Source organism: Pseudophryne corroboree, chromosome 6 (genome assembly GCF_028390025.1).
Source record: "Pseudophryne corroboree isolate aPseCor3 chromosome 6, aPseCor3.hap2, whole genome shotgun sequence".
NCBI lineage: Eukaryota > Metazoa > Chordata > Amphibia > Anura > Myobatrachidae > Pseudophryne > Pseudophryne corroboree.
The window spans coordinates 130,902,302-130,927,557 of NC_086449.1; the positions used below are offsets into that span (position 1 = coordinate 130,902,302).

A 25,256-nucleotide genomic window follows, 5' to 3' on the forward strand; every position below is an offset into this window, starting at 1 on the left:
GGCGCCCAGCATCCACTACGGACTCCGAGAAATAGAATTATCGGTAAGTAAATTCTTATTTTCTCTATCGTCCTAGTGGATGCTGGGGTTCCTGAAAGGACCATGGGGATTATACCAAAGCTCCCAAACGGGCGGGAGAGTGCGGATGACTCTGCAGCACCGAATGAGAGAACTCCAGGTCCTCTTTTGCCAGGATATCAAATTTGTAGAATTTTACAAACGTGTTCTCCCCTGACCACGTAGCTGCTCGGCAGAGTTGTAATGCCGAGACCTCTCGGGCAGCCGCCCAAGATGAGCCCACCTTCCTTGTGGAATGGGCCTTAACCGATTTAGACTGTGGCAGGCCTGCCTCAGAATGTGCAAGTTGAATTGTGTTACAAATCCAACGAGCAATCGACTGCTTAGAAGCAGGCGCACCCAACTTGTTGGGTGCATACAGTATAAACAGCGAGTCAGATTTTCTGACTCCAGCTGTCCTGGAATATATTTTCAGGGCCCTGACAACTTCTAGCAACTTGGAGTCCTCCAAGTCCCTAGTAGGGGCAAGGCACCACAATAAGCTGGTTCAGGTGAAACACTGACACCACCTTAGGGAGAGAACTGGGGACGAGTCCGCAGCTCTGCCCTGTCCGAATGGACAAACAGATATGGGCTTTTTTGAGAAAAAACCACCAATTTGACACTCGCCTGGTCCAGGCCAGGGCCAAGAGCATGGTCACTTTTTATGTGAGATGCTGCAAATCCACATATTTGACTGGTTTTAAACCAATGTGATTTGAGAAATCCCAGAACTACGTTGAGATCCCACAGTGCCACTGGAGGCACAAAAAAAAAGGGGTTTGTATATGCAATACTCCCTTGACAAACTTCTGGACTTCAGGAACTGAAGCCAATTCTTTCTGGAAGAAAATTTACAGGGCCGAATTTGAACCTTAATGGACCCCAATTTGAGGCCCATAGACACTCCTGTTTGCAGGAAATGCAGGAAACGACCGAGTTGAAATTTCTTTGTGGGGCCTTCCTGGCCTCACACCACGCAACAAATTTTCGCCACACGTGGTGATAATGTTGTGCGGTCACCTCCTTTCTGGCTTTGACCAGGGTAGGAATGACCTCTTCCGGAATGCCTTTTTTCCCTTAGGATCCGGCTTTCCATCGCCATGCCGACAAACGCAGCTGCGGTAAGTCTTGGAACAGACATGGTACTTGCTGAAGCAAGTCCCTTCTTAGCGGCAGAGGCCATAAGACCTCTGTAAGCATCTCTTGAAGTTCCGGGTACCAAGTCCTTTTTGGCCAATCCGGAGCCATGAGTATAGTTCTTACTCCTCTACGTCTTATAATTCTCAGCACCTTAGGTATGAGAAGCAGAGGAGGGAACACATACACCGACTGGTACACCCACGGTGTTACCAGAACGTCCACATCTATTGCCTGAGGGTCCCTTGACCTGGCGCAATACCTGTCCCGTTTTTTGTTCAGACGGGACGCCATCATGTCCACCTTTGGTATTTCCCAACGGTTTACAATCATGTGGAAAAAACTTCTCAATGAAGTTTCCACTCTCCCGGGTGGAGGTCGTGCTGAGGAAGTCTGCTTCCCAGTTTCCATTCCCGGGATGAAAAACTGCTGACAGTGTTATCACATGATTTTCCGCCCAGCGAAAAGTCCTTGCAGTTTCTGCCATTGCCCTCCTGCTTCTTGTGTCGCCCTGTCTGTTTACGTGGGCGACTGCCGTGATGTTTTTCCCACTGGATCAATACCGGCTGACCTTGAAGCAGAGGTCTTGCTAAGCTTAGAGCATTATAAATTTACCCTTAGCTCCAGTATATTTATGTGGAGAAAAGTCTCCATACTTGATCACACTCCCTGGAAATTTTCCCTTGTGTGACTGCTCCCCAGCCTCTCAGGCTGGGCTCCGTGGTTACCAGCATCCAATCCTGAATGCCGAATCTGCGGCCCTCTAGAAGATGAGCACTCTATAACCACCACAGGAGAGACACCCTTGTCCTTGGATATTGGGTTATCCGCTGATGCATCTGAAGATGCGATCCGGACCATTTGTCCAGCAGATCCCACTGAAAAGTTCTTACGTGAAATCTGCCGAATGGAATTGCTTCGTAGGAAGCCACCATTTTTACCAGGACCCTTGTGCAATGATGCACTGTTTTTAGGAGGTTCCTGACTTGCTCGGATAACTCCCTGGCTTTCTCTTCCGGGAGAAACACCTTTTTCTGGACTGTGTCCAGAATCATCCCTAGGCACAGCAGACGTGTCGTCGGGATCAGCTGCGATTTTGGAATATTTAGAATCCACCCGTGCTGATTGTAGCAGTATCCGAGATAGTGCTACTCCGACCTCCAACTGTTCCCTGGACTATGCCCCTATCAGGAGATCGTCCAAGTAAGGGATAATTAAGACGCCTTTTCTTTGAAGAAGAATCATCAATTCGGCCATTACCTTGGTAAAGACCCCGGGGTGCCGTGGACAATCCAAACGGCAGCGTCTGAAACTGATAGTGACAGTTCTGCACCACGAACCTGAGGTACCCTTAGTGAGAAGGGCAAATTTGGGACATAGAGGTAAGCATCCCTGATGTCCCGGGACACTATATAGTCCCCTTCTTCCTGGTTCGTTATCACTGCTCTGAGTGACTTCATCTTAATTTGAACCTTTGTAAGTGTTTTTTTTTTTTTAGAATAAGTCTCACCTAGCCTTCTGGCTTCAGTACCACAATATAGTGTGGAATAATACCCCTTTTCTGTAGTAGGAGGGGTAATTTAATTGTCACCTGCTGGGAACACAGCTTGTGAATTTTTTTCCATACTACCTCATTGTCGGAGGGAGACTTGGTAAAGCAGACTTCAGGAGCCTGCGAAGGGGAAACGTCTCGACATTCCCATCTGTACCCCCGGGATACTACTTGTAGGATCCAGGGGTCCTGTACGGTCTCAGCGCCATGCTGAGAACTTGTCAGACGCGGTGGAACGCTTCTGTTCCTGGGAATAGGCTGCCTGTTGCAGTCTTCTTCCCTTTCCTCTATCCCTGGGCAGATATGATCTTATAGGGACGAGAGGACTGAAGCTGAAAAGACGGTGTCTTTTTCTGCAGAGATGTGACTTAGGGTAAAAAACGGTGGATTTTCCAGCAGTTGCCGTGACCACCAGGTCCGATGGACCGACCCCAAACAAGTCCTCTTCCTTTATACGGCCATACTGTGCCGTTTGGAATCTGCATCACCTGACCACTGTCGTGTCCATAACATCTTCTGGCAGTTATGGACATCGCGTTTATTCATGATGCCAGAGTGCAAATATCCCTCTGTGCATCTCGCATATATAGAAATGCTCTATAGTCAATAAAATACTGTCCCTGTCAAGGGTATCAATATTTTTAGTCAGGGAATCCAACCAAGCCACCCTAGCTCTGCACATCCAGGCTGAGGCGATCGCTGGCCGCAGTATAACACCAGTATGTGTGTATATACTTTTTATTATATTTTCCAGCCTTGTCAGCTGGTCCTTGAGGACGGCCCTATCTATAGACGGTACCGCCACTTGTTTTGATAAGCGTGTGAGCGCCTTATCCACCTTAAGGGGTGTTTCCCAACGCGCCCTAACTTCTGGCGGGAAAGGGTATACCGCCCATAATTTTCTATCGGGGGGAACCCACGCATCATCACACACTTTATTTAATTTATCTGATTCAGGAAAAACTATGGTAGTTTTTTCACATCCCACATAATACCCTCTTTTGTGGTACTTGTAGTATCAGAAATACGTAACACCTCCTTCATTGCCTTTAACGTGTGGCCCTAATAAGGAATACGTTTGTTTATTCACCGTCGACACTGGATTCAGTGTCCCTGTCTGTGTCTGTGTCGACCGACTAAAGTAAACGGGCGTTTTAAAACCCTTGACGGTGTTTTTGAGACGTCTGGACCGTACTAATTGTTTGTCGGCCGTCTCATGTCGTCAACCGACCTTGCAGCGTGTTGACATTATCACGTAATTTCCTAAATAAGCCATCCATTCCGGTGTCGACTCCCTAGAGAGTGACATCACCATTACAGGCAATTGCTCCGCCTCCTCACCAACATCGTCCTCCTACCTGTCGACACACACGTACCGACACACAGCACACACACAGGGAATGCTCTGATAGAGGACAGGACCCACTAGCCCTTTGGAGAGACAGAGGGAGAGTTTGCCAGCACACACCAAAAACGCTATAATTATATAGGGACAACCTTATATAAGTGTTTTCCCTTATAGCATCTTAATATATATATAAGCATATCGCCAAATTAGTGCCCCCCCTCTCTGTTTTAACCCTGTTTCTGTAGTGCAGTGCAGGGGAGAGCCTGGGAGCCTTCCCTCCAGCCTTTCTGTGAGGGAAAATGGCGCTGTGTGCTGAGGAGATAGGCCCCGCCCCTTTTTCGGCGGCCTCGTCTCCCGCTCTTAACGGATTCTGGCAGGGGTTAAATATCTCCATATAGCCTCCGGAGGCTATATGTGAGGTATTTTTAGCCAAAATAGGTATTCATTTGCCTCCCAGGGCGCCCCCCTCCCAGCGCCCTGCACCCTCAGTGACTGCCGTGTGAAGTGTGCTGAGAGGAAAATGGCGCACAGCTGCAGTGCTGTGCGCTACCTTTAGAAGACTGAGGAGTCTTCTGCCGCCGATTCTGGACCTCTTCTTACTTCAGCATCTGCAAGGGGGCCGGCGGCAAGGCTCCGGTGACCATCCAGGCTGTACCTGTGATCGTCCCTCTGGAGCTGAAGTCCAGTAGCCAAGAAGCCAATCCATCCTGCACGCAGGTGAGTTCACTTCTTCTCCCCTAAGTCCCTCGTTGCAGTGATCCTGTTGCCAGCAGGACTCACTGTAAAATAAAAAACCTAAGCTAAACTTTCCTAAGCAGCTCTTTAGGAGAGCCACCTAGATTGCACCCTTCTCGGCCGGGCACAAAATCTAACTGGCTTGGAGGAGGGTCATAGGGGGAGGAGCCAGTGCACACCACCTGATCCTAAAGCTTTACTTTTTGTGCCCTGTCTCCTGCGGAGCCGCTATTCCCCATGGTCCTTTCAGGAACCTCAGCATCCACTAGGACGATAGAGAAATATATATATCACTACTGCAGCCGGACAGGTATATATTATATAATGACGGACCTGCTGGACACTGTCAGCATTGCAGACTCCTAAAGTAAGCTACTAGTATCAAGAAGATAGAAAAAAAGAAAACGCCACAGGTAGGTGGTATACAATTATGGATGGACGAGCGACTGCCGACACAGAGGTAGCTACAGCCGTGGACTACCGTACTGCGTCTGCTGCTAATATAGACTGGATGATAATGATATAAAAAATATATATATATCACTACTGCAGCCGGACAGGTATATATTATATAATGACGGACCTGCTGGACACTGTCAGCAGCACTGCAGACTCCTAAAGTAAGCTACTAGTAGTATCAAGAAGATAGAAAAAAAAAAAAAACACCACAGGTAGGTGGTATACAATTATGGATGGACGAGCGACTGCCGACACAGAGGTAGCTACAGCCGTGGACTACCGTACTGCGTCTGCTGCTAATATAGACTGGATGATAATGATATAAAAAATATATATATATCACTACTGCAGCCGGACAGGTATATATTATATAATGACGGACCTGCTGGACACTGTCAGCAGCACTGCAGACTCCTAAAGTAAGCTACTAGTAGTATCAAGAAGATAGAAAAAAAAAAAACACCACAGGTAGGTGGTATACAATTATGGATGGACGAGCGACTGCCGACACAGAGGTAGCTACAGCCGTGGACTACCGTACTGCGTCTGCTGCTAATATAGACTGGATGATAATGATATAAAAAATATATATATATCACTACTGCAGCCGGACAGGTATATATTATAATGACGGACCTGCTGGACACTGTCAGCACTGCAGACTCCTAAAGTAAGCTACTAGTATCAAGAAGAAAAAAAAAAAAAAAACACCACAGGTAGGTGGTATACAATTATGGATGGACGAGCGACTGCCGACACAGAGGTAGCTACAGCCGTGGACTACCGTACTGCGTCTGCTGCTAATATAGACTGGATGATAATGATATAAAAAATATATATATATATCACTACTGCAGCCGGACAGGTATATATTATATAATAAATGACGGACCTGCTGGACACTGTCAGCAGAATGCGTTTATAGAATAAAAACACCACACGACGAGTGTTTAACTTTTTAAGGCAGACAATCACAATATACTGGTGGTCAGACAGTGGTCACTGGTCAGTCACACTGGCAGTGGCACTCTGGCAGCAAAAGTGTGCACTGTTAAAATATGTACTCCTGCTACTGCTCCCCAGTCTCCCCCACAATTAAGCTGTGTGAGCACTGAGCATTCAGCACAGTCAGATATACATAGATGATGCAGCACACTGAGGCTGAGCACAGATATGGTATACTGTTACTGTGTCACTGTGTATCGTTTTATTTCAGGCAGAGAACGGATTATATTAAATAATAATATAATAAAACTGCACTGGTGGTCACTGGTCAGTCACTAGTAAACTCTGCACTCTCTGAGTACTCCTAAGCTCCAGTAAATCAAGTGTCTCACTCTCACTCTCTCTCTTCTAATCTAAAATGGAGAGGACGCCAGCCACGTCCTCTCCCTATGAATCTCAATGCACGTGTGAAAATGGCGGCGACGCGCGGCTCCTTATATAGAATCCGAGTCTCGCGATAGAATACGAGCCTCGCGAGAATCCGACAGCGGGATGATGACGTTCGGGCGCGCTCGGGTTAGCCGAGCAAGGCGGGAAGATCCGAGTCTGCCTCGGATCCGTGTAAAAAGGCTGAAGTTCGGGGGGGGGGTTCGGATTCCGAGGAACCGAACCCGCTCATCACTAACCACAACCACTGTGGAATAGTAACCCCTTCCTTGCTGAAGGAGGGGTACCTTGACAATCACTTGTTGTGATTATAGTGTTGAATATCCACCAACACCGTCTCCCTGGCAGAGGGAGGTGCCGGTAAGGCAGATTTTAGGAAACGGCGGGGGGAAGAACGTCTCGAACTCCAGCCTGTACCCCTGAGATCCTGCTTGAAGGACCCAGGGATCCATGTGAGAGAGCCCACTGTCCGCTGAAATATCTGAGACGGGCCCCCACCGTACCCGGGTCCGCCTGAGCAGCCCCAGCACCATGCTGTGGACCTACCGGACGCAGGGAGGACTTCTGCTCTTGGGAACTAGCTGTGTGTTGCAGCTTTTTTCCTCTACCTTTGCCTCTCGGCAGAAAGGATGAGCCTCTAGCCCTCTTGCTTTTCTGGGGCCGAAAGGACTGTACTTGATGATACGGTGCTTTCCTTTGTTGTGGGGTAGCCTGTGGCAAAAAAAATCGATTTCCCAGCAGTAGCTGTGGAAACGAGGTCTGAAAAACTATCCCCAAACAGTTTTACCCCCTTATAGGGCAACTTCCATGTGCCGATTCGAGTCGGCATCGCCTGACCATTGTCAAGTCCATAACCCCCGTCTGGCGGCAATGGACCTAGCGCTTATTTTTGATGCCAGCCGGCAAATATCCCTCTGAGCATCACGCATGTATAAGACCACGTCTTTTATATGCTCTATTTTCAGCAAGATATTGTCCCTATCCATAGTTATTTTCCGACAGGGAATCTGACCACGCAGCGGGAGCACTGCACATCCATGCCGAAGCAACAGCTGGTCGCAATATAATGCCCTAGTGTGTGACCATATCTTATAGGGTAAACTCCTGCTTTCTATCAGCAGGTTCCTTCAGGGCGGCCGTATCCGGAGATGGTAGTGCCACCTTTTCTGATAAGCGTGTAAGCGCTGTATCTACCCTATGGGGTGTTTCCCCGCGTGACCTATCCTCTGGCGGGAAAGGGTACGCTGCCAATAACCGTTGTAGAAATTATCAATTTCTTACCGGGGGAAGACCACTCTTCCTCACACACCTCATTTAATTTCTCAGATGCAGGAAAAACTAGTAATAGTTTTCTCTCACCAAACACAATACCCTTTTATGTGGTACCTGGGGTATAATCATAAATGTGTAATACATTTTTCATTGCCTCAATCCTGTAACGGGTGGACCTATTTGGAGGGTACACCAGTCTCATCGATGTCGACACTGGAGTCAGTATCCGTGTCGACATCTGTGTCTGTTATTTGAGGTAGCGGGCGATTTTAAAGCCCCCCATGACATTTGAGACGCTGGAACAGGCACAAGCTGAGTAGCCGGCTGTTCCGTGTCGTCGACCTTTTATGTAAGGAGTTGACACTTTCACATAATCCTTCCATAAGTTCAACCACCCCGGTGTCGACCCTGCAGGGGGTGACAACATATTTACAGGCATTCGCTCCGCCTCCACCTCATTATCCTCCACATACCTGTCGACACAGCCGTACCGACACACAGCACACACACAGGGAATGCTCTGATAGAGGACAGGACCCCACAAAGCCCTTTGGGGAGACAGAGGGAGAGTATGCCAGCACACACCAGGGCGCTATATATCACAGGGATAGCACCTATAAAAAAGTGTTTTCCCTTATAGCTGCATATATTTGTATACTGCGCCTAAATTGTGCCCCCCCTCTCTTTTTAACCCTTTCTGTAGTGTATTAACTGCAGGGGAGAGCCAGGGAGCTTCCCTCCAACGGAGCTGTGAGGGAAAATGGCGCCAGTGTGCTGAGGAGATAGGCTCCGCCCCCTTCTCGGCGGACTTTTCTCCCGCTTTTTTCTGGAATCTGGCAGGGGTTAATATACATCCATATAGCCCTGGGGGTTATATGTGATGTATTTTTGACAGCCAAGGTGTTTATATTGCTGCTCAGGGCGCCCCCCCCCAGCGCCCTGCACCCATCAGTGACCGGAGTGTGTGGTGTGCATGAGGAGCAATGGCGCACAGCTGCAGTGCTGTGCGCTACCTTGGTGAAGACTGATGTCTTCTGCCGCCGATTTTCCGGACCTCTTCTTGCTTCTGGCTCTGTAAGGGGGCCGGCGGCGCGGCTCTGGGACCGGACTCCGAGGCTGGGCCTGTGTTCGGTCCCTCTGGAGCTAATGGTGTCCAGTAGCCTAAGAAGCCCAAGCTGGCTGCAAGCAGGCAGGTTCGCTTCTTCTCCCCTTAGTCCCTCGATGCAGTGAGCCTGTTGCCAGCAGGTCTCACTGAAAATAAAAAACCTAAAACTAACTTTTTCTAAGAAGCTCAGGAGAGCCCCCTAGATTGCACCCAGCTCGGTCGGGCACAAAAATCTAACTGAGGCTTGGAGGAGGGTCATAGGGGGAGGAGCCAGTGCACACCAGGTAGTCTTAAAGCTTTCTTTTTTGTGCCCAGTCTCCTGCGGAGCCGCTATTCCCCATGGTCCTTACGGAGTTCCCAGCATCCACTAGGACGTCAGAGAAATTAGGTGGTAACAGTACTGGGCGCCAAACCCAAATGACAAATTATGCAATGAACAAATGTGTACGGTCACAATCACGCAACACCCATAAATCAAATAGTGGGGTACATTCCTTAATAGTACTTGAGTTCAAGCATGTAGAGAGACCTCTGCTTTCCTCTTGGATCAGCGGAAACTTGTTATCACGATTTTCAGTCGTCCAATGTCATAAAAAAACAAGAGGTGGAGAGCATCTCGTGTAACACCGTTTTATTCTTTTAACAAAATTTTTCATAAAAAACATCTAAAACATGTCTCCTTATCCAATAAAACCAGAGCACATGCAGCCGGTGCACAGCTAAACTGAGTGTAAGAATGGATAATTACCAGATGGTCAGAGGAAACAAAGTCCTCAATACAGCAAAGGTCTTAAATACCAGTCAGCCTCCCGGGAAATGGCGTTCTGGGTTTTGCGGCAATCACCTCTCCCACAGACAGCAAGATGTCACCTCTAACTGCGCCTGTTAGAGGTGACATCTTGCTGTCTGTGGGAGAGGCACATGCAGCACCGGCTGCATGTGCTCTGGTTTTATTGGATAAGGAGACATGTTTTAGATGTTTTTTATGAAAAATTTTGTTAAAAGAATAAAACGGTGTTACACGAGATGCTCTCCACCTCTTGTTTCTTTATGACATTGGACGACTGAAAATCGTGATAACAAGTTTCCGCTGATCCAAGGGGAAAGCAGAGGTCTCTCTACATGCTTGAACTCAAGTACTATTAAGGAATGTACCCCACTATTTGATTTATGGGTGTTGCGTGATTGTGACCGTACACATTTGTTCATTGCATAATTTGTCATTTGGGTTTGGCGCCCAGTACTGTTACCACCTAATTTTACATAGAAGTCTGTTATTTTGGGGAGTGGGAGACATCCCTTCTTGGTGGATACAGTTTGGGCAGCCATCTTTGCGCATTTGTCAGGTGCTCCATTTCTTCATCTCTGTGAGTAAATCTACTAAATTTTGAGCTAAAATACTTACCGCATGCACACTGCGTACCATGCGCATGCGCATTTTTGCCTTAATCGCTCCGTTGCGAAAATCGGCAACGAGCGAACAACTCGGAATGACCCCCATGGAGCGATATGCAATAACTTTCTTAGCGATTTTGTCTATATAGTTAACAACGCTGAACCATATCGCTCCGTGTGTACACACCTCAACACCTTGAGATATGCACTAACTTTACATAAGATTTTGACTATATAGTCAAAATCTGCAGATTTATCTCACCGTGTGTACACACCTTACCACGAATAAACAATCTCTGGAAAAAGATTGTGAGGTGCAAAGAACTATTAAACTCTGAACTGTTGCAACCATTAGACAAAGGGATGGGATATGGATTAAACATTGGAGAGAGATAAAGAGGAGCAGTTGCGCAAAGCATCAGCTTCCTTATGTTATTTATCTAGCAGTCTCTGAAATGAGAGCAGCTCATTGGTTGCTTTGGGCATCTCCCTTAAATGGAGAGTCTGATCTGAGTAGAATATAAGAGGGGTGGTAGAGATAGTATTCTCACTTTGGGGACATGTGCTGTATCAAACCTTTAAGAGAGATAATGTGGAGACGTTTCCCATAGTAAACAATAAGGGGTATATGCAATTGCCGGCGAATCGCGGCAATTTTTCGCCCGTTTTTTAATTCGACACAATTCGACCGTCGAATTCCGGCAAGTGGGTGCCGAAATTCAACATATTCAATAAAAAACGGATTCGACAGTCCCGCTGTCGAAAAACGGCCGATTTGACGGATTTTGATCCAATTTTTAAAAAAATGGGAAAAAACTGTAAAAAACCCCCAAAAAAAATAGCGTGGGGTCCCCCCTCCAAAGCATAACCAGCCTCGGGCTCTTCGAGCCGGTCCTGGTTCTAAAAATCCGGGGGGAAAACTGACAGGGGATCCCCCGTATTTTTAAAACCAGCACCGGGCTCTGCGCCTGCTGCTGGTGCAAAAAATACGGGGGACAAAAAGAGTAGGGGTCCCCCGTATTTTTTACACCAGCATCGGGCTCCACTAGCTGGATAGATAATGACACAGCCGGGGTCACTTTTATACAGCGCCCTGCGGCCGTGGCATTAAATATCCAACTAGTCACCCCTGGCCGGGGTACCCTGGGGGAGTGGGGACCCCTTCAATCAAGGGGTCCCCCCCCCAGCCACCCAAGGGCCAGGGGTGAAGCCCGAGGCTGTCCCCCCCCATCCAAGGGCTGCGGATGGGGGGCTGATAGCCTTGAGAAAAATGAAAGAATATTGTTTTTTCCAGTAGTACTAATAGTGGTAAGCCTCCCCCGCAAGCTGGTACTTGGAGAACCACAAGTACCAGCATGCGGGTGGAAAAACGGGCTCGCTGGTACCTGTAGTTCTACTGAAAAAAAAATACCCAAATAAAAACAGGAGACACACACCGTGAAAGTAAAACTTTATTTCATACATGCCGACACACACATACTTACCTATGTTGACCCGCCGACTGCCACGCCCCCCTCGTCACTGAAGAATCCGGGGTACCTGTGAATAAAATTATACTCACCTGATCCAGTGTCCAGATTATAATCCACGTACTTGGCAAAAAAAAAAAACGAACACCCGGACCAGGCGGACTGAAAGGGGTCCCATGTTTACACATGGGACCCCTTTCCCCGAATACAGAGACCCCCCCGTGACTCCTGTCACAGAAAGGTCTCTTCAGCCAATCAGGAAGCGCCACTTCGTGGCACTCTCCTGATTGGCTGTATGCGCGTCTGAGCTCAGACAGCGCGTTGCACAGCTCCCTCCATTAGTTTCAATGGTGGGAACTTTGCGGTCAGCGGTGGGGTTACCGCGGTCAGCGGCTGACCGCGGGTGACCTCACCGCTGACCGCAAAGTTCCCACCATTGAAAGTAATGGAGGGAGCTGTGCAATGCGCGTCTGATCTTAGACGCGCAGAGCCAATCAGGTGAGTGCCACGAAGTGGCGCTTCCTGATTGGCTGAAGGGACCTTTCTGTGACAGGAGTCACGGGGGGGTCTCTGTATTCGGGGAAAGGGGTCCCATGTGTAAACATGGGACCCCTTTCAGTCCGCCTGGTCCGGGTGTTCGGTTTTTTTTTTTGCCAAGTACGTGGATTATAATCTGGACACTGGATCAGGTGAGTATAATTTTATTCACAGGTACCCCGGATTCTTCAATGACGAGGGGGGCGTGGCAGTCGGCGGGTCAACATAGGTAAGTATGTGTGTGTGTCGGCAGGTGTGAAATAAAGTTTTACTTTCACGGTGTGTGTCTCCTGTTTTTATTTGGGTATTTTTTTTCCAGTAGAACTACAGGTACCAGCGGGCCCGTTTTTCTCCCGCATGCTGGTACTTGTGGTTCTCCAAGTACCAGCTTGCGGGGAGGCTTGCTGGGACTTGTAGTACTACTGGAAAAAAACAATATTCTTTCATTTTTCTCAAGGCTATCAGCTCCCCATCCGCAGCCCTTGGATGGGGGGGGACAGCCTCGGGCTTCACCCCTGGCCCTTGGGTGGCTGGGGGGGGGGGGACCCCTTGATTGAAGGGGTCCCCACTCCCCCAGGGTACCCCGGCCAGGGGTGACTAGTTGGATATTTAATGCCACGGCCGCAGGGCGCTGTATAAAAGTGACCCCCGGCTGTGTCATTATCTGTCCAGCTAGTGGAGCCCGATGCTGGTGTAAAAAATACGGGGGACCCCTACGCTTTTTGTCCCCCGTATTTTTTGCACCAGGCGCAGAGCCCGGTGCTGGTTTTAAAAATACGGGGGATCCCCTGTCAGTTTTCCCCCCCGGATTTTTAGAACCAGGATCGGCTCGAAGAGCCCGAGGCTGGTTATGCTGTGGAGGGGGGACCACACGCAATTTTTTTTCTGATTTTTACCATTCCATTTAAAAAAAATAATTAAAAATAATAATATTTTAAAAAAATAAGAATTTACTCACCGGTAATTCTGTTTCTCGTAGTCCGTAGTGGAGGCTGGGAACTCCGTAAGGACCATGGGGAATAGCGGGCTCCGAAGGAGACTGGGCACTCTAAGAAAGAATTAGGACTACCTGGTGTGCACTGGCTCCTCCCTCTATGCCCCTCCTCCAGACCTCAGTTAGGGAAACTGTGCCCGGAAGAGCTGACACAATAAGGAAAGGATTTGGAATCCCGGGTAAGACTCATACCAACCACACCAATCACACCGTACAACTCGTGATACTATACCCAGTGAACAGTATGAACAACAACTGAGCCTCTCGAATAGATGGCTCCAAACAATAACCCTTTAGTTAGGCAATAACTATATACAAGTATTGCAGACAATCCGCACTTGGGATGGGCGCCCAGCATCCACTACGGACTACGAGAAATAGAATTACCGGTGAGTAAATTCTTATTTTCTCTGACGTCCTAGTGGATGCTGGGAACTCCGTAAGGACCATGGGGATTATACCAAAGCTCCCAAACGGGCGGGAGAGTGCGGATGACTCTGCAGCACCGAATGAGCAAACTCAAGGTCCTCCTCAGCCAGGGTATCAAACTTGTAGAATTTTGCAAACGTGTTTGAACCCGACCAAGTAACAGCTCGGCAAAGTTGTAAAGCCGAGACCCCTCGGGCAGCCGCCCAAGAAGAGCCCACCTTCCTCGTGGAATGGGCTTTTACAGATTTAGGATGCGGCAGTCCAGCCGCCGAATGTGCAAGTTGAATCGTGCTACAGATCCAGCGAGCAATAGTCTGCTTTGAAGCAGGAGCACCCAGCTTGTTGGGTGCATACAGGATAAATAGCGAGTCAGTTTTTCTGACTCTAGCCGTCCTGGAAACATATATTTTCAGGGCCCTGACTACGTCCAGCAACTTGGAATCCTCCAAGTCCCGAGTAGCCGCAGGCACCACAATAGGTTGGTTCACATGAAAAGCTGATACCACCTTAGGAAGGAATTGGGAACGAGTCCTCAATTCCGCCCTATCCATATGAAAAATCAGATAAGGGCTTTTACATGACAAAGCCGCCAATTCTGATACACGCCTGGCCGACGCCAAGGCCAACAGCATGACCACCTTCCACGTGAGGAACTTTATCTCCACGGTTTTAAGTGGCTCAAACCAATGCGACTTAAGGAAATCCAACACCACGTTGAGATCCCAAGGTGCCACTGGGGGCACAAAAGGGGGCTGAATATGCAGCACTCCCTTCACAAAAGTCTGAACTTCAGGCAGTGAAGCCAGTTCTTTTTGGAAGAAAATCGACAGAGCCGAAATCTGGACCTTAATGGAACCCAATTTTAGGCCCATAGTCACCCCTGACTGTAGGAAGTGCAGAAATCGACCTAGCTGAAATTCCTCCGTTGGGGCCTTCCTGGCCTCACACCAAGCAACATATTTCCGCCATATGCGGTGATAATGTTTTGCGGTCACATCTTTCCTAGCTTTAATTAGTGTAGGAATAACTTCCTCCGGAATGCCCTTTTCTTTTAGGATCCGGTGTTCAACCGCCATGCCGTCAAACGCAGCCGCGGTAAGTCTTGGAACAGACAGGGCCCCTGCTGCAGCAGGTCCTGTCTGAGCGGCAGAGGCCATGGGTCCTCTGAGATCATTTCTTGAAGTTCTGGGTACCAAGCTCTTCTTGGCCAATCCGGAACCACGAGTATAGTTCTTACTCCTCTCCTTCTTATTATTCTCAGTACCTTGGGTATGAGAGGCAGAGGAGGGAACACATAAACCGACTGGTACACCCACGGTGTCACTAGAGCGTCCACAGCTATCGTCTGAGGGTCCCTTGACCTGGCGCAATATCTTTTTAGTTTTTTGTTGAGGCGGGACGCCATCATGTCCACCTGTGGTCTTTCCCAACGGTTTACAATCATTTTGAAGCATTCTGGATGAAGTCCCCACTCTCCCGGGTGGAGGTCGTGTCTGCTGAGGAAGTCTGCTTCCCAGTTGTCCACTCCCGGAATGAACACTGCTGACAGTGCTATCACGTGATTTTCCGCCCATCGGAGAATCCTTATGGCTTCTGCCATCGCCAACCTGCTTCTTGTGCCGCCCTGTCGGTTTACATGGGCTACAGCCGTGATGTTGTCTGACTGGATCAGCACCGGCAGGTGTTGAAGCAGGGGTCTTGCCTGACTTAGGGCATTGTAAATGGCCCTTAGTTCCAGAATATTTATGTGTAGGGAAGTCTCCTGGCTTGACCATAGTCCTTGGAAGTTTCTTCCCTGTGTGACTGCCCCCCAGCCTCGAAGGCTGGCATCCGTGGTCACCAGGACCCAGTCCTGTATGCCAAATCTGCGGCCCTCTAGAAGATGAGCACTCTGCAGCCACCACAGCAGAGACACCCTGGTCCTTGGAGACAGGGTTATCAGCCGATGCATCTGAAGATGCGATCCGGACCACTTGTCCAACAGATCCCACTGAAAGATCCTTGCATGGAACCTGCCAAATGGAATTGCTTCGTAGGAAGCTACCATCTTTCCCAGGACTCGCGTGCAGTGATGCACCGACACCTGTTTTGGTTTCAGGAGGTCTCTGACTAGAGATGACAACTCCTTGGCTTTCTCCTCCGGGAGAAACACTTTTTTCTGGTCTGTGTCCAGAACCATCCCCAGGAATAGTAGGCGCGTTGTAGGAACCAGCTGCGACTTTGGAATATTCAGAATCCAGCCGTGCTGTTGTAGCACTTCCCGAGATAGTGCTACGCCGACCAACAACTGCTCCCTGGACCTCGCCTTTATAAGGAGATCGTCCAAGTATGGGATAATTAAAACTCCGTTTTTCCGAAGGAGTATCATCATTTCGGCCATTACCTTGGTAAATACCCTCGGTGCCGTGGACAGACCAAACGGCAACGTCTGGAATTGGTAATGACAGTCCTGTACCACAAATCTGAGGTACTCCTGGTGAGGAGGGTAAATGGGGACATGCAGGTAAGCATCCTTGATGTCCAGTGATACCATGTAATCCCCTTCGTCCAGGCTTGCAATAACCGCCCTGAGCGATTCCATTTTGAACTTGAACCTTCTTATATAAGTGTTCAAGGATTTCAAATTTAAAATGGGTCTCACCGAACCGTCCGGTTTCGGTACCACAAACATTGTGGAATAGTAACCCCATCCTTGTTGAAGGAGGGGTACCTTGATTATCACCTGCTGAGAATACAGCTTGTGAATCGCCTCCGGCACTGCCTCCCTGTCTGGGGGAGCTGTTGGCAAGGCTGATTTGAGGAAACGGCGAGGGGGAGACGTCTCGAATTCCAGCTTGTACCCCTGAGATACCACTTGTAGAATCCAGGGATCCACCCGTGAGCGAGCCCACTGGTCGCTGAAGTTCCGGAGACGGGCCCCCACCGTACCTGGCTCCGCCTGTGGAGCCCCAGCGTCATGCGGTGGACTTAGAGGAAGCGGGAGATGACTTTTGTTTTTGGGAAGTGGCTGTATGGTGCAGCTTTTTCCCTCTACCTCTGCCTCTGGGCAGAAAGGGCGCGCCTTTAACCCGCTTGCCTTTCTGGGGCCGAAAGGACTGTACCTGATAATACGGTGCTTTCTTTGGCTGTGAGGGAACATGGGGTAAAAATGTCGACTTCCCAGCTGTTGCTGTGGAAACGAGGTCCGAGAGACCGTCCCCAAACAATTCCTCACCTTTGTAAGGCAAAACCTCCATGTGCCTTTTAGAATCTGCATCACCTGTCCACTGCCGAGTCCACAATCCTCTCCTGGCAGAAATGGACATTGCATTAATTCTAGATGCCAGCCGGCAAATATCCCTCTGTGCATCTCTCATGTATAAGACTGCGTCTTTAATATGCTCTATGGTTAGCAATATAGTGTCCCTGTCGAGGGTATCAATGTTATCAGACAGGGAATCTGACCACGCAGCAGCAGCACTGCACATCCATGCTGAAGCAATAGCCGGTCTCAGTATAATACCTGAGTGTGTATATACAGACTTCAGGATAGCCTCCTGCTTTCTATCCGCAGGCTCCTTTAAGGCGGCCGTATCCTGAGACGGTAGTGCCACCTTCTTTGACAAGCGTGTGAGCGCTTCATCCACCCTAGGGGATGTCTCCCAACGTATCCTGTCCTCTGGCGGGAAAGGGTACGCCATTAGCAACTTTTTAGAAATCACTAATTTCTTATCGGGGGAAGCCCACGCTTCTTCACACACTTCATCAGATGGGGGAAAAACCACTGGTTGCTTTTTCTCCCCAAACATAATACCCTTTTTTGTGGTACCTGGGTTAATGTCAGAAATGTGCAACACATTTTTCATTGCCGTAATCATGTAACGGGTGGCTCTGTTGGAATGTACACTAGTCTCATCGTCGTCGACACTGGAGTCAGTATCCGTGTCGACATCTGTGTCAGCCATCTGAGGTAGTGGGCGTTTTTGAGCCCCTGATGGCTTTTGAGACGCCTGGGCAGGCACGGGCTGAGAAGCCGGCTGTCCCACATCTGCTATGTCATCAAACCTTTTATGTAAGGAGTTGACACTGTCGCGTAATTCCTTCCACATATCCATCCACTCAGATGTCGACCCCGCAGGGGGTGACATCACATTTATCGGCACCTGCTCCGCCTCCACATAAGCCTCCTCATCAAACATGTCGACACAGCCGTACCGACACACCGCACACACACAGGGAATGCTCTGACTGAGGATAGGACCCCACAAAGTCCTTTGGGGAGACAGAGAGAGAGTATGCCAGCACACACCACAGCGCTATATAATGCAGGGAGTTACACTACACAAGTGATTTACCCTATAGCCGCTATATATATAGTATTTGCGCCTAAATTTAGTGCCCCCCCTCTCTTTTTTACCCTATTGAGCCTGGAAACTGCAGGGGAGAGCCTGGGGAGCGTCCTTCCAGCGGAGCTGTGAGAGGAAATGGCGCCAGTGTGCTGAGGGAGATAGCCCCGCCCCTTTTTCGGCTGACTTCTCCCGCTTTTATAATAATAATGTGGCAGGGGTATTTTACACATATATAGCTTCTTAGGCTATATTATGTGTGATTAGCCACTTTAAGGTACTCTAATTGCTGCCCAGGGCGCCCCCCCCCCCCCAGCGCCCTGCACCCATCAGTGACCGGAGTATGTGGTGTGCACAGGGAGCAATGGCGCACAGCTGCAGTGCTGTGCGCTACCTTAATGAAGACCGGAGTCTTCAGCCGCCGATTTCCGTGAAGATCTTCATGCTTCTGGCTCTGCAAGGGGGACGGCGGCGCGGCTCCGGGACCGGACGACCGAGGCTGGGCCTGTGTTCGATCCCTCTGGAGCTAATGGTGTCCAGTAGCCTAGAAGCCCAAGCTAGCTGCAAGCAGGTAGGTTCGCTTCTCTCCCCTAAGTCCCTCGTTGCAGTGAGTCTGTTGCCAGCAGATCTCACTGAAAATAAAAAACCTAGTAAAAACTTTCTTTACTAGAAGCTCAGGAGAGCCCCTAGTGTGCAACCAGCTCGAGCCGGGCACAGATTCTAACTGAGGTCTGGAGGAGGGGCATAGAGGGAGGAGCCAGTGCACACCAGGTAGTCCTAATTCTTTCTTAGAGTGCCCAGTCTCCTTCGGAGCCCGCTATTCCCCATGGTCCTTACGGAGTTCCCAGCATCCACTAGGACGTCAGAGAAATATATAAATAATACTTGGGCCTCCAAAATAGACAAACCAAGTACCTAATCCCTTCTAATATAAATAGATATGCTGTTACCAATAAAAAAAAACTGTCTAAAAGCACTGTTGTCGAATTTACAAACTTCAATTGAATATACTTTTGTCGAATTGCTGCATTTGTACCATTGCAGAAATGTCAAATTTGACAAATGTCGAATTTCAAAAAGTCGAATTTGGAAAGTCCGTTTTTTGGGTGAAAAGTACTGAATTGCATTGTCGAATTTTAATTTTTTGCCGAAAATGTCCCGTTTTTCGACATTTTCAGGAATTCGACCGCAATTGCATATACCCCTAAGTCTCTAACTTATCTAGAACAGTCTATAAAGGAAGCTGGTTGGTTGTGGTGTACAAACTCTCTGCTTTACTTTACTTCTACTTTACAAACAGGGAGATGTAAGGTTTCATATATCTCCCCGTTTGTCTCCTGGCCACCAAAACGTTCCTCCAAAACCACCCTTCCTCCAGTACCTTCACTCAAACACTCTTCATAGAGTCACAACAGAGGAAATAGAGTGACACACAGACAAATCATTGTGTGCTCCCTCCTGCAATCACTCTCATTTGTAACTCTTGTACTGCCAGTCACGAGAGGTTCCTCATACAGAGCTTGGAGGAGGAAGTTCGCAGTGAATGGTCTGTGTCACCCTGCTTTTCTTCATGTAGTGACCATGAGTATTGGTGCAGAGCAGGGACAGAAGAATGTTACAAGTGGAGTAATGCTAATGGTGGTAATGATGATGTAAGGGTTCAGACAAAAACAGTCTCTTCCCAATTATTACTACATAAATTAAAATCCTAGCTTATTCCCTGAGCTTAGATATATAGGGAACATGAATAAGAATATAAATTGCATACATTCAATTACAGTTTTGTAATATGTATCCTGTACTACTTTCACCATTTAGGTTGAGATCAGAGTGCTCTATTTAAGTAGTTCTCTATACGCAATTATACAGTAATCCCTGTGGATCCCCCCAGCGTCTCACAGTAAATCTTGTTCTTCTCTCACAATTGAACGCACCATGACCCATAGCCCTGGAACCCAATGCACTAAACTCTCCAAGTTAGCTGCCTGTACCCACCACAGCTCGGTCCCACACGATGCTCATTCTCTCCTCCGTTCCATTGGTCCCTTCTGGAATTAGTGCGAAATTGTCTTTTCCAACAGCTTTCTGAGCTGTGTTAAAAGTGCAGTGTGCACTCCCGCAAACCTGCAAGTCACCACTGGGAAACGGGGGAAGAAACATTAACCTCCAAACCGCAAACTAGCCCCTTTATTTACAAAATAAGTTGCTCTGCATATGATGCACACGGCCCAGATCTATAACATTACAGAAACTCCATTCTACATTAGTGGATACCAAACACAGAGACAGGTCCTGACTGTCCATACACACCAGGTAGTTATGATAAAAATCACTACGCTGGGGGGGGGTTACAGTACAGAGAACTCACCAGGAGAGCAGAGAGTTGAGGAAATCAGGAGTACTGGGGTCGGGGCTCAGTGGAGGAGATGTGACGAATGCTGCTGCCTTAGCCCAGTTTTTGCTCCAGTAGTGGGAGCCATCAGTGCCAAGACTTGCGGTGATCGGCTCCCCATACACAACCGCACCTGTGAGGACGGAAAGCCATTTGTACTGTATAGGAATTCTTAGTATATAAGGAACAGTATTAACTAGATTCAGTGATGCATATATTCAACTGATCCTCAGAATAAGACCTCTATGTCTCATATAAATATTAATATATGCTTAGAACACACTTCACATCTAACCTCACAACACACCTTTCTTCCTGGACTGTGCGATGACTTCTGCTGAGCTTTTGCTCATCACCTTGGTTACATATAGCGGACAGTTGGTCTGGTTGGCAATGGTGATGGAGCGGTTGACAGCCTCTGCCTCCACCTAGATAGATGTTAGAATAATCAGACATACATACTTGAACTTGCCGCCTGGGCTTGCAAATTGGATCAAATCACTACATTGTGATATTGGGAAGACTATACTCCTTTCACAATCTGACTCTGTGTATTCCCATTTGCCTCTATTCCCCTCCTCACATCATGCCACAGTCACTGTCATATAGTGGTGTCCACATTGCCACAATTACAAGTGGTCAGGTCACCACCTTCCACATGATCATTCCTCTCATCTCCTGCTGCTATAACCATTCCAGTGATCTGATTGACTACAGCCCCACTTAAAACTGAGGGAACCAGGATGAGCAAGATACATAGACTGAATACAATAAAAAGCTGGTATCTTAATGAAAAAAGAAGAGGAGATAATCGCAGGCCAAAGAAATTACAGCTTATTATAAGAGCCACAGGCAATAAATTATGAGCAAATTATGAGCAGGCAATCATTTCTAGCCCAGCGTCAGATACCCCAGAGCTCAGACATCTGTACAAAGGGTAGTGACTATAGGGCCACAGTAACTGGAACCCTGCACAATTAAGTTAATGGCGAAGATCTCATGCAAGGGACATTCTGGGACATGGTGCACCAAACAGAAATAAAAGATATGTTTCTAAGGTGGAAAGGTGTTAAGATAATCCTTCTCACCTCTTCTGGCCGGCTCAAGACGTGTCCCTCTGGGCCTGTGATTCCTTGTTCTAAGATCCTCTGTTGTTCCTGGAATAAGAGTGAAATGACATGAAACCCACACAGAGACACCACTGTATGGTGCACTTGTCACAAGGTGCCTGGTCTTACAGTCATACAGTTGAAAAAGGGGGTAATTCAGATCTGATCGCTGCTTTGCGTTTTCGCACAGCGGGCGATCAGATCCGAACTGCGCATGCGTATGTACTGCCACATGGGATGGCTACAACGGGCTTCGCTGATCAGAGACAGGATGGTGCAAAAAAATCCATTCGCACAGGCGTTCGCAAGGTGACAGACAGGAAGATGCCGTTGTGGGTGGCAACTGACCGTTTTCAGGGAGTGTCCGGGCTCAATCATTTCAGACGTCAGCTACGGCCCTGATCAGCAGGATTCAATTGCACTGGAAGAGTAAGTCCTGGGCTGCGCAGAGACTGCACAAACTCATTTTGTGCAGCTCTGTTACACATGCGATCGCACACTTACACAGCAAAAATACACTCCCCCTGTAGGCGGCGACTATCTGATCACAGAGCAGCAAAAAACGCAGCCCAGCAATCAGATCTGAATTAGGCCCGAGTACAAAACTTCATACACCATTAAACCATAGATATATGTAGAAAATCCATTTGGGAGGAATACAGGTTGAGTATCCCTTATCCAAAATGCTTGGGACCAGACGTATTTTGGATATGGGATTTTTCCGTATTTTGGAATAATTGCATACCATAATGAGATATCATGGTGTTGGGACCTAAATCTAAGCACAGAATGCATTTATGTTACATATACACCTTGGGGGTAATTCCAAGTTGATCGCAGCAGGACATTTTTTAGCAATTGGGCAAAACCATGTGCACTCATATATATTGGTAGATGCTCAATTAGCTTAGTAATATCATTCAGGTGCTCGAAAGGGAGGGGTATTTCTAAGCAAGAAAAAAAGCCATTTGTTTCCCCCAGCACCCTGAATGATAACCGTAACCAGATATAAATTCCACATGATAATAGAATTCAGAGATCTTCGTTACACATATTTGCGCAAATGTGTGAATAAGCCCCAAAGCCGCATCAAGGCGTCTCTGTATATTTGGGGTCCCTAGCGCTATATCTAGGTGCAGGGTGTGGCACCCCAAAACACCAGCATAAGCCAGAAAGCCCAGCGTAGCATACCAGTGAAAAATCTATAGTGTTAATAAATTAGTATTTAGGAAGCCGAAGCTATAGAGAAAGTGATACAAAAATGAAATGCAATTAAAATAGACAAATAGTGTTAAAAAATTAATAAGTGAAAAGTGTTAGTAGAATGTAAAGGTATGCCACACTAAGGCCATCCAGCTCAGCCAGTCCAGAGGCACCACACCTCACACCTCCATTACCCCAATCTGGGTCTAAGATTAACCAGCAACGAGCCACATGATAATGGCTCCTTACTACAATATGTCTAAGCTAAGAGCTACTTACCTTGGAGCAACCCCATAATGCTCCATGTGGCATGTCAGGGCCTGCACCTCCTCCTAATGCAGGAACCTCTCTGCCTCTCACAACAAACATATATATTGGTAGATGCTCAATTAGCTTAGTGATATCATTCAGGTGCTCGAAAGGGAGGGGTATTTCTAAGCAAGAAAAAAAGCCATGTGGCTCCTTGCTGGTTAATCTTAGACCCAGATTGGGGTAATGGAGGTGTGAGGTGTGGTGCCTCTGGACTGGCTGAGCTGGATGGCCTTAGTGTGGCATACCTTTACATTCTACTAACACTTTTCACTTATTAATTTTTTAACACTATTTCTCTATTTTAATTGCATTTCATTTTTGTATCACTTTCTCTATAGCTTCGGCTTCCTAAATACTAATTTATTAACACTAGATTTTTCACTGGTATGCTACGCTGGGCTTTCTGGCTTATGCTGGTGTTTTGGGGTGCCACACCCTGCACCTAGATATAGCGCTAGGGACCCCAAATATACAGAGACGCCTTGATGCGGCTTTGGGGCTTATTCACACATTTGCGCAAATATGTGTAACGAAGATCTCTGAATTCTATTATCATGTGGAATTTATATCTGGTTACGGTTATCATTCAGGGTGCTGGGGGAAACAAATGGCTTTTTTTCTTGTTTAGAAATACCCCTCCCTTTCGAGCACCTGAATGATATCACTAAGCTAATTGAGCATCTACCAATATATATGTTTGTTGTGAGAGGCAGAGAGGTTCCTGCATTAGGAGGAGGTGCAGGCCCTGACATGCCACATGGAGCATTATGGGGTTGCTCCAAGGTAGGTAGCTCTTAGCTTAGACATATTGTAGTAAGGAGCCATTATCATGTGGCTCCTTGCTGGTTAATCTTAGACCCAGATTGGGATAATGGAGGTGTGAGGTGTGGTGCCTCTGGACTGGCTGAGCTGGATGGCCTTAGTGTGGCATACCTTTACATTCTACTAACACTTTTCACTTATTAATTTTTTAACACTATTTCTCTATTTTAATTGCATTTAATTTTTGTATCACTTTCTCTATAGCTTCGGCTTCCTAAATACTAATTTATTAACACTATAGATTTTTCACTGGTATGCTACGCTGGGCTTTCTGGCTTATGCTGGTGTTTTGGGGTGCCACACCCTGCACCTAGATATAGCGCTAGGGACCCCAAATATACAGAGACGCCTTGATGCGGCTTTGGGGCTTATTCACACATTTGCGCAAATATGTGTAACGAAGATCTCTGAATTCTATTATCATGTGGAATTTATATCTGTTATGGTTATCATTCAGGGTGCTGGGGGAAACAAATGGCTTTTCTCTAACGTCCTAAGTGGATGCTGGGGACTCCGTAAGGACCATGGGGAATAGCGGCTCCGCAGGAGACTGGGCACATCTAAAGAAAGCTTTAGGACTATCTGGTGTGCACTGGCTCCTCCCCCTATGACCCTCCTCCAAGCCTCAGTTAGATCTCTGTGCCCGAACGAGAAGGGTGCACACTAGGGGCTCTCCTGAGCTTCTTAGTGAAAGTTTTAGATTAGGTTTTTTATTTTCAGTGAGACCTGCTGGCAACAGGCTCACTGCATCGAGGGACTAAGGGGAGAAGAAGCGAACTCACCTGCGTGCAGAGTGGATTGGGCTTCTTAGGCTACTGGACATTAGCTCCAGAGGGACGATCACAGGCCCAGCTTGGATGGGTCCCAGAGCCGCGCCGCCGGCCCCCTTACAGAGCCAGAAGGCAGAAAAGGTCCGGAAAATCGGCGGCAGAAGACGTCCTGTCTTCAACAAGGTAGCGCACAGCACTGCAGCTGTGCGCCATTGCTCTCAGCACACTTCACACTTCGGTCACTGAGGGTGCAGGGCGCTGGGGGGGGGCGCCCTGAGACGCAATAAAAACACCTTGGATGGCAAAAAAATGCATCACATATAGCTCCTGGGCTATATGGATGCATTTAACCCCTGCCAGAATCCATAAAAAAGCAGGAGAAAAGTCCGCGAAAAAGGGGCGGAGCCTATCTCCTCAGCACACTGGCGCCATTTTCCCT

General features: G+C 47.9%; 1 protein-coding gene across 2 annotated transcripts in view; it reads right to left on the reverse strand.

Moving 5' to 3' along the window:
- Nucleotides 1-25,256, reverse strand: part of DPYSL2 (dihydropyrimidinase like 2) — a 229,384-nt gene that overhangs the window by 15,228 nt on the left and 188,900 nt on the right. For both annotated transcript variants that reach the window (XM_063931845.1, XM_063931846.1), the window contains exons 7-10: nucleotides 21,690-21,758; nucleotides 20,909-21,029; nucleotides 20,578-20,734; nucleotides 20,205-20,346 (exon numbers count right to left, since the gene is read on the reverse strand). In XM_063931845.1, the coding sequence (XP_063787915.1) occupies nucleotides 20,205-20,346; nucleotides 20,578-20,734; nucleotides 20,909-21,029; nucleotides 21,690-21,758 (489 nt within the window). The remainder of the gene's footprint in view (nucleotides 1-20,204; nucleotides 20,347-20,577; nucleotides 20,735-20,908; nucleotides 21,030-21,689; nucleotides 21,759-25,256) is intronic.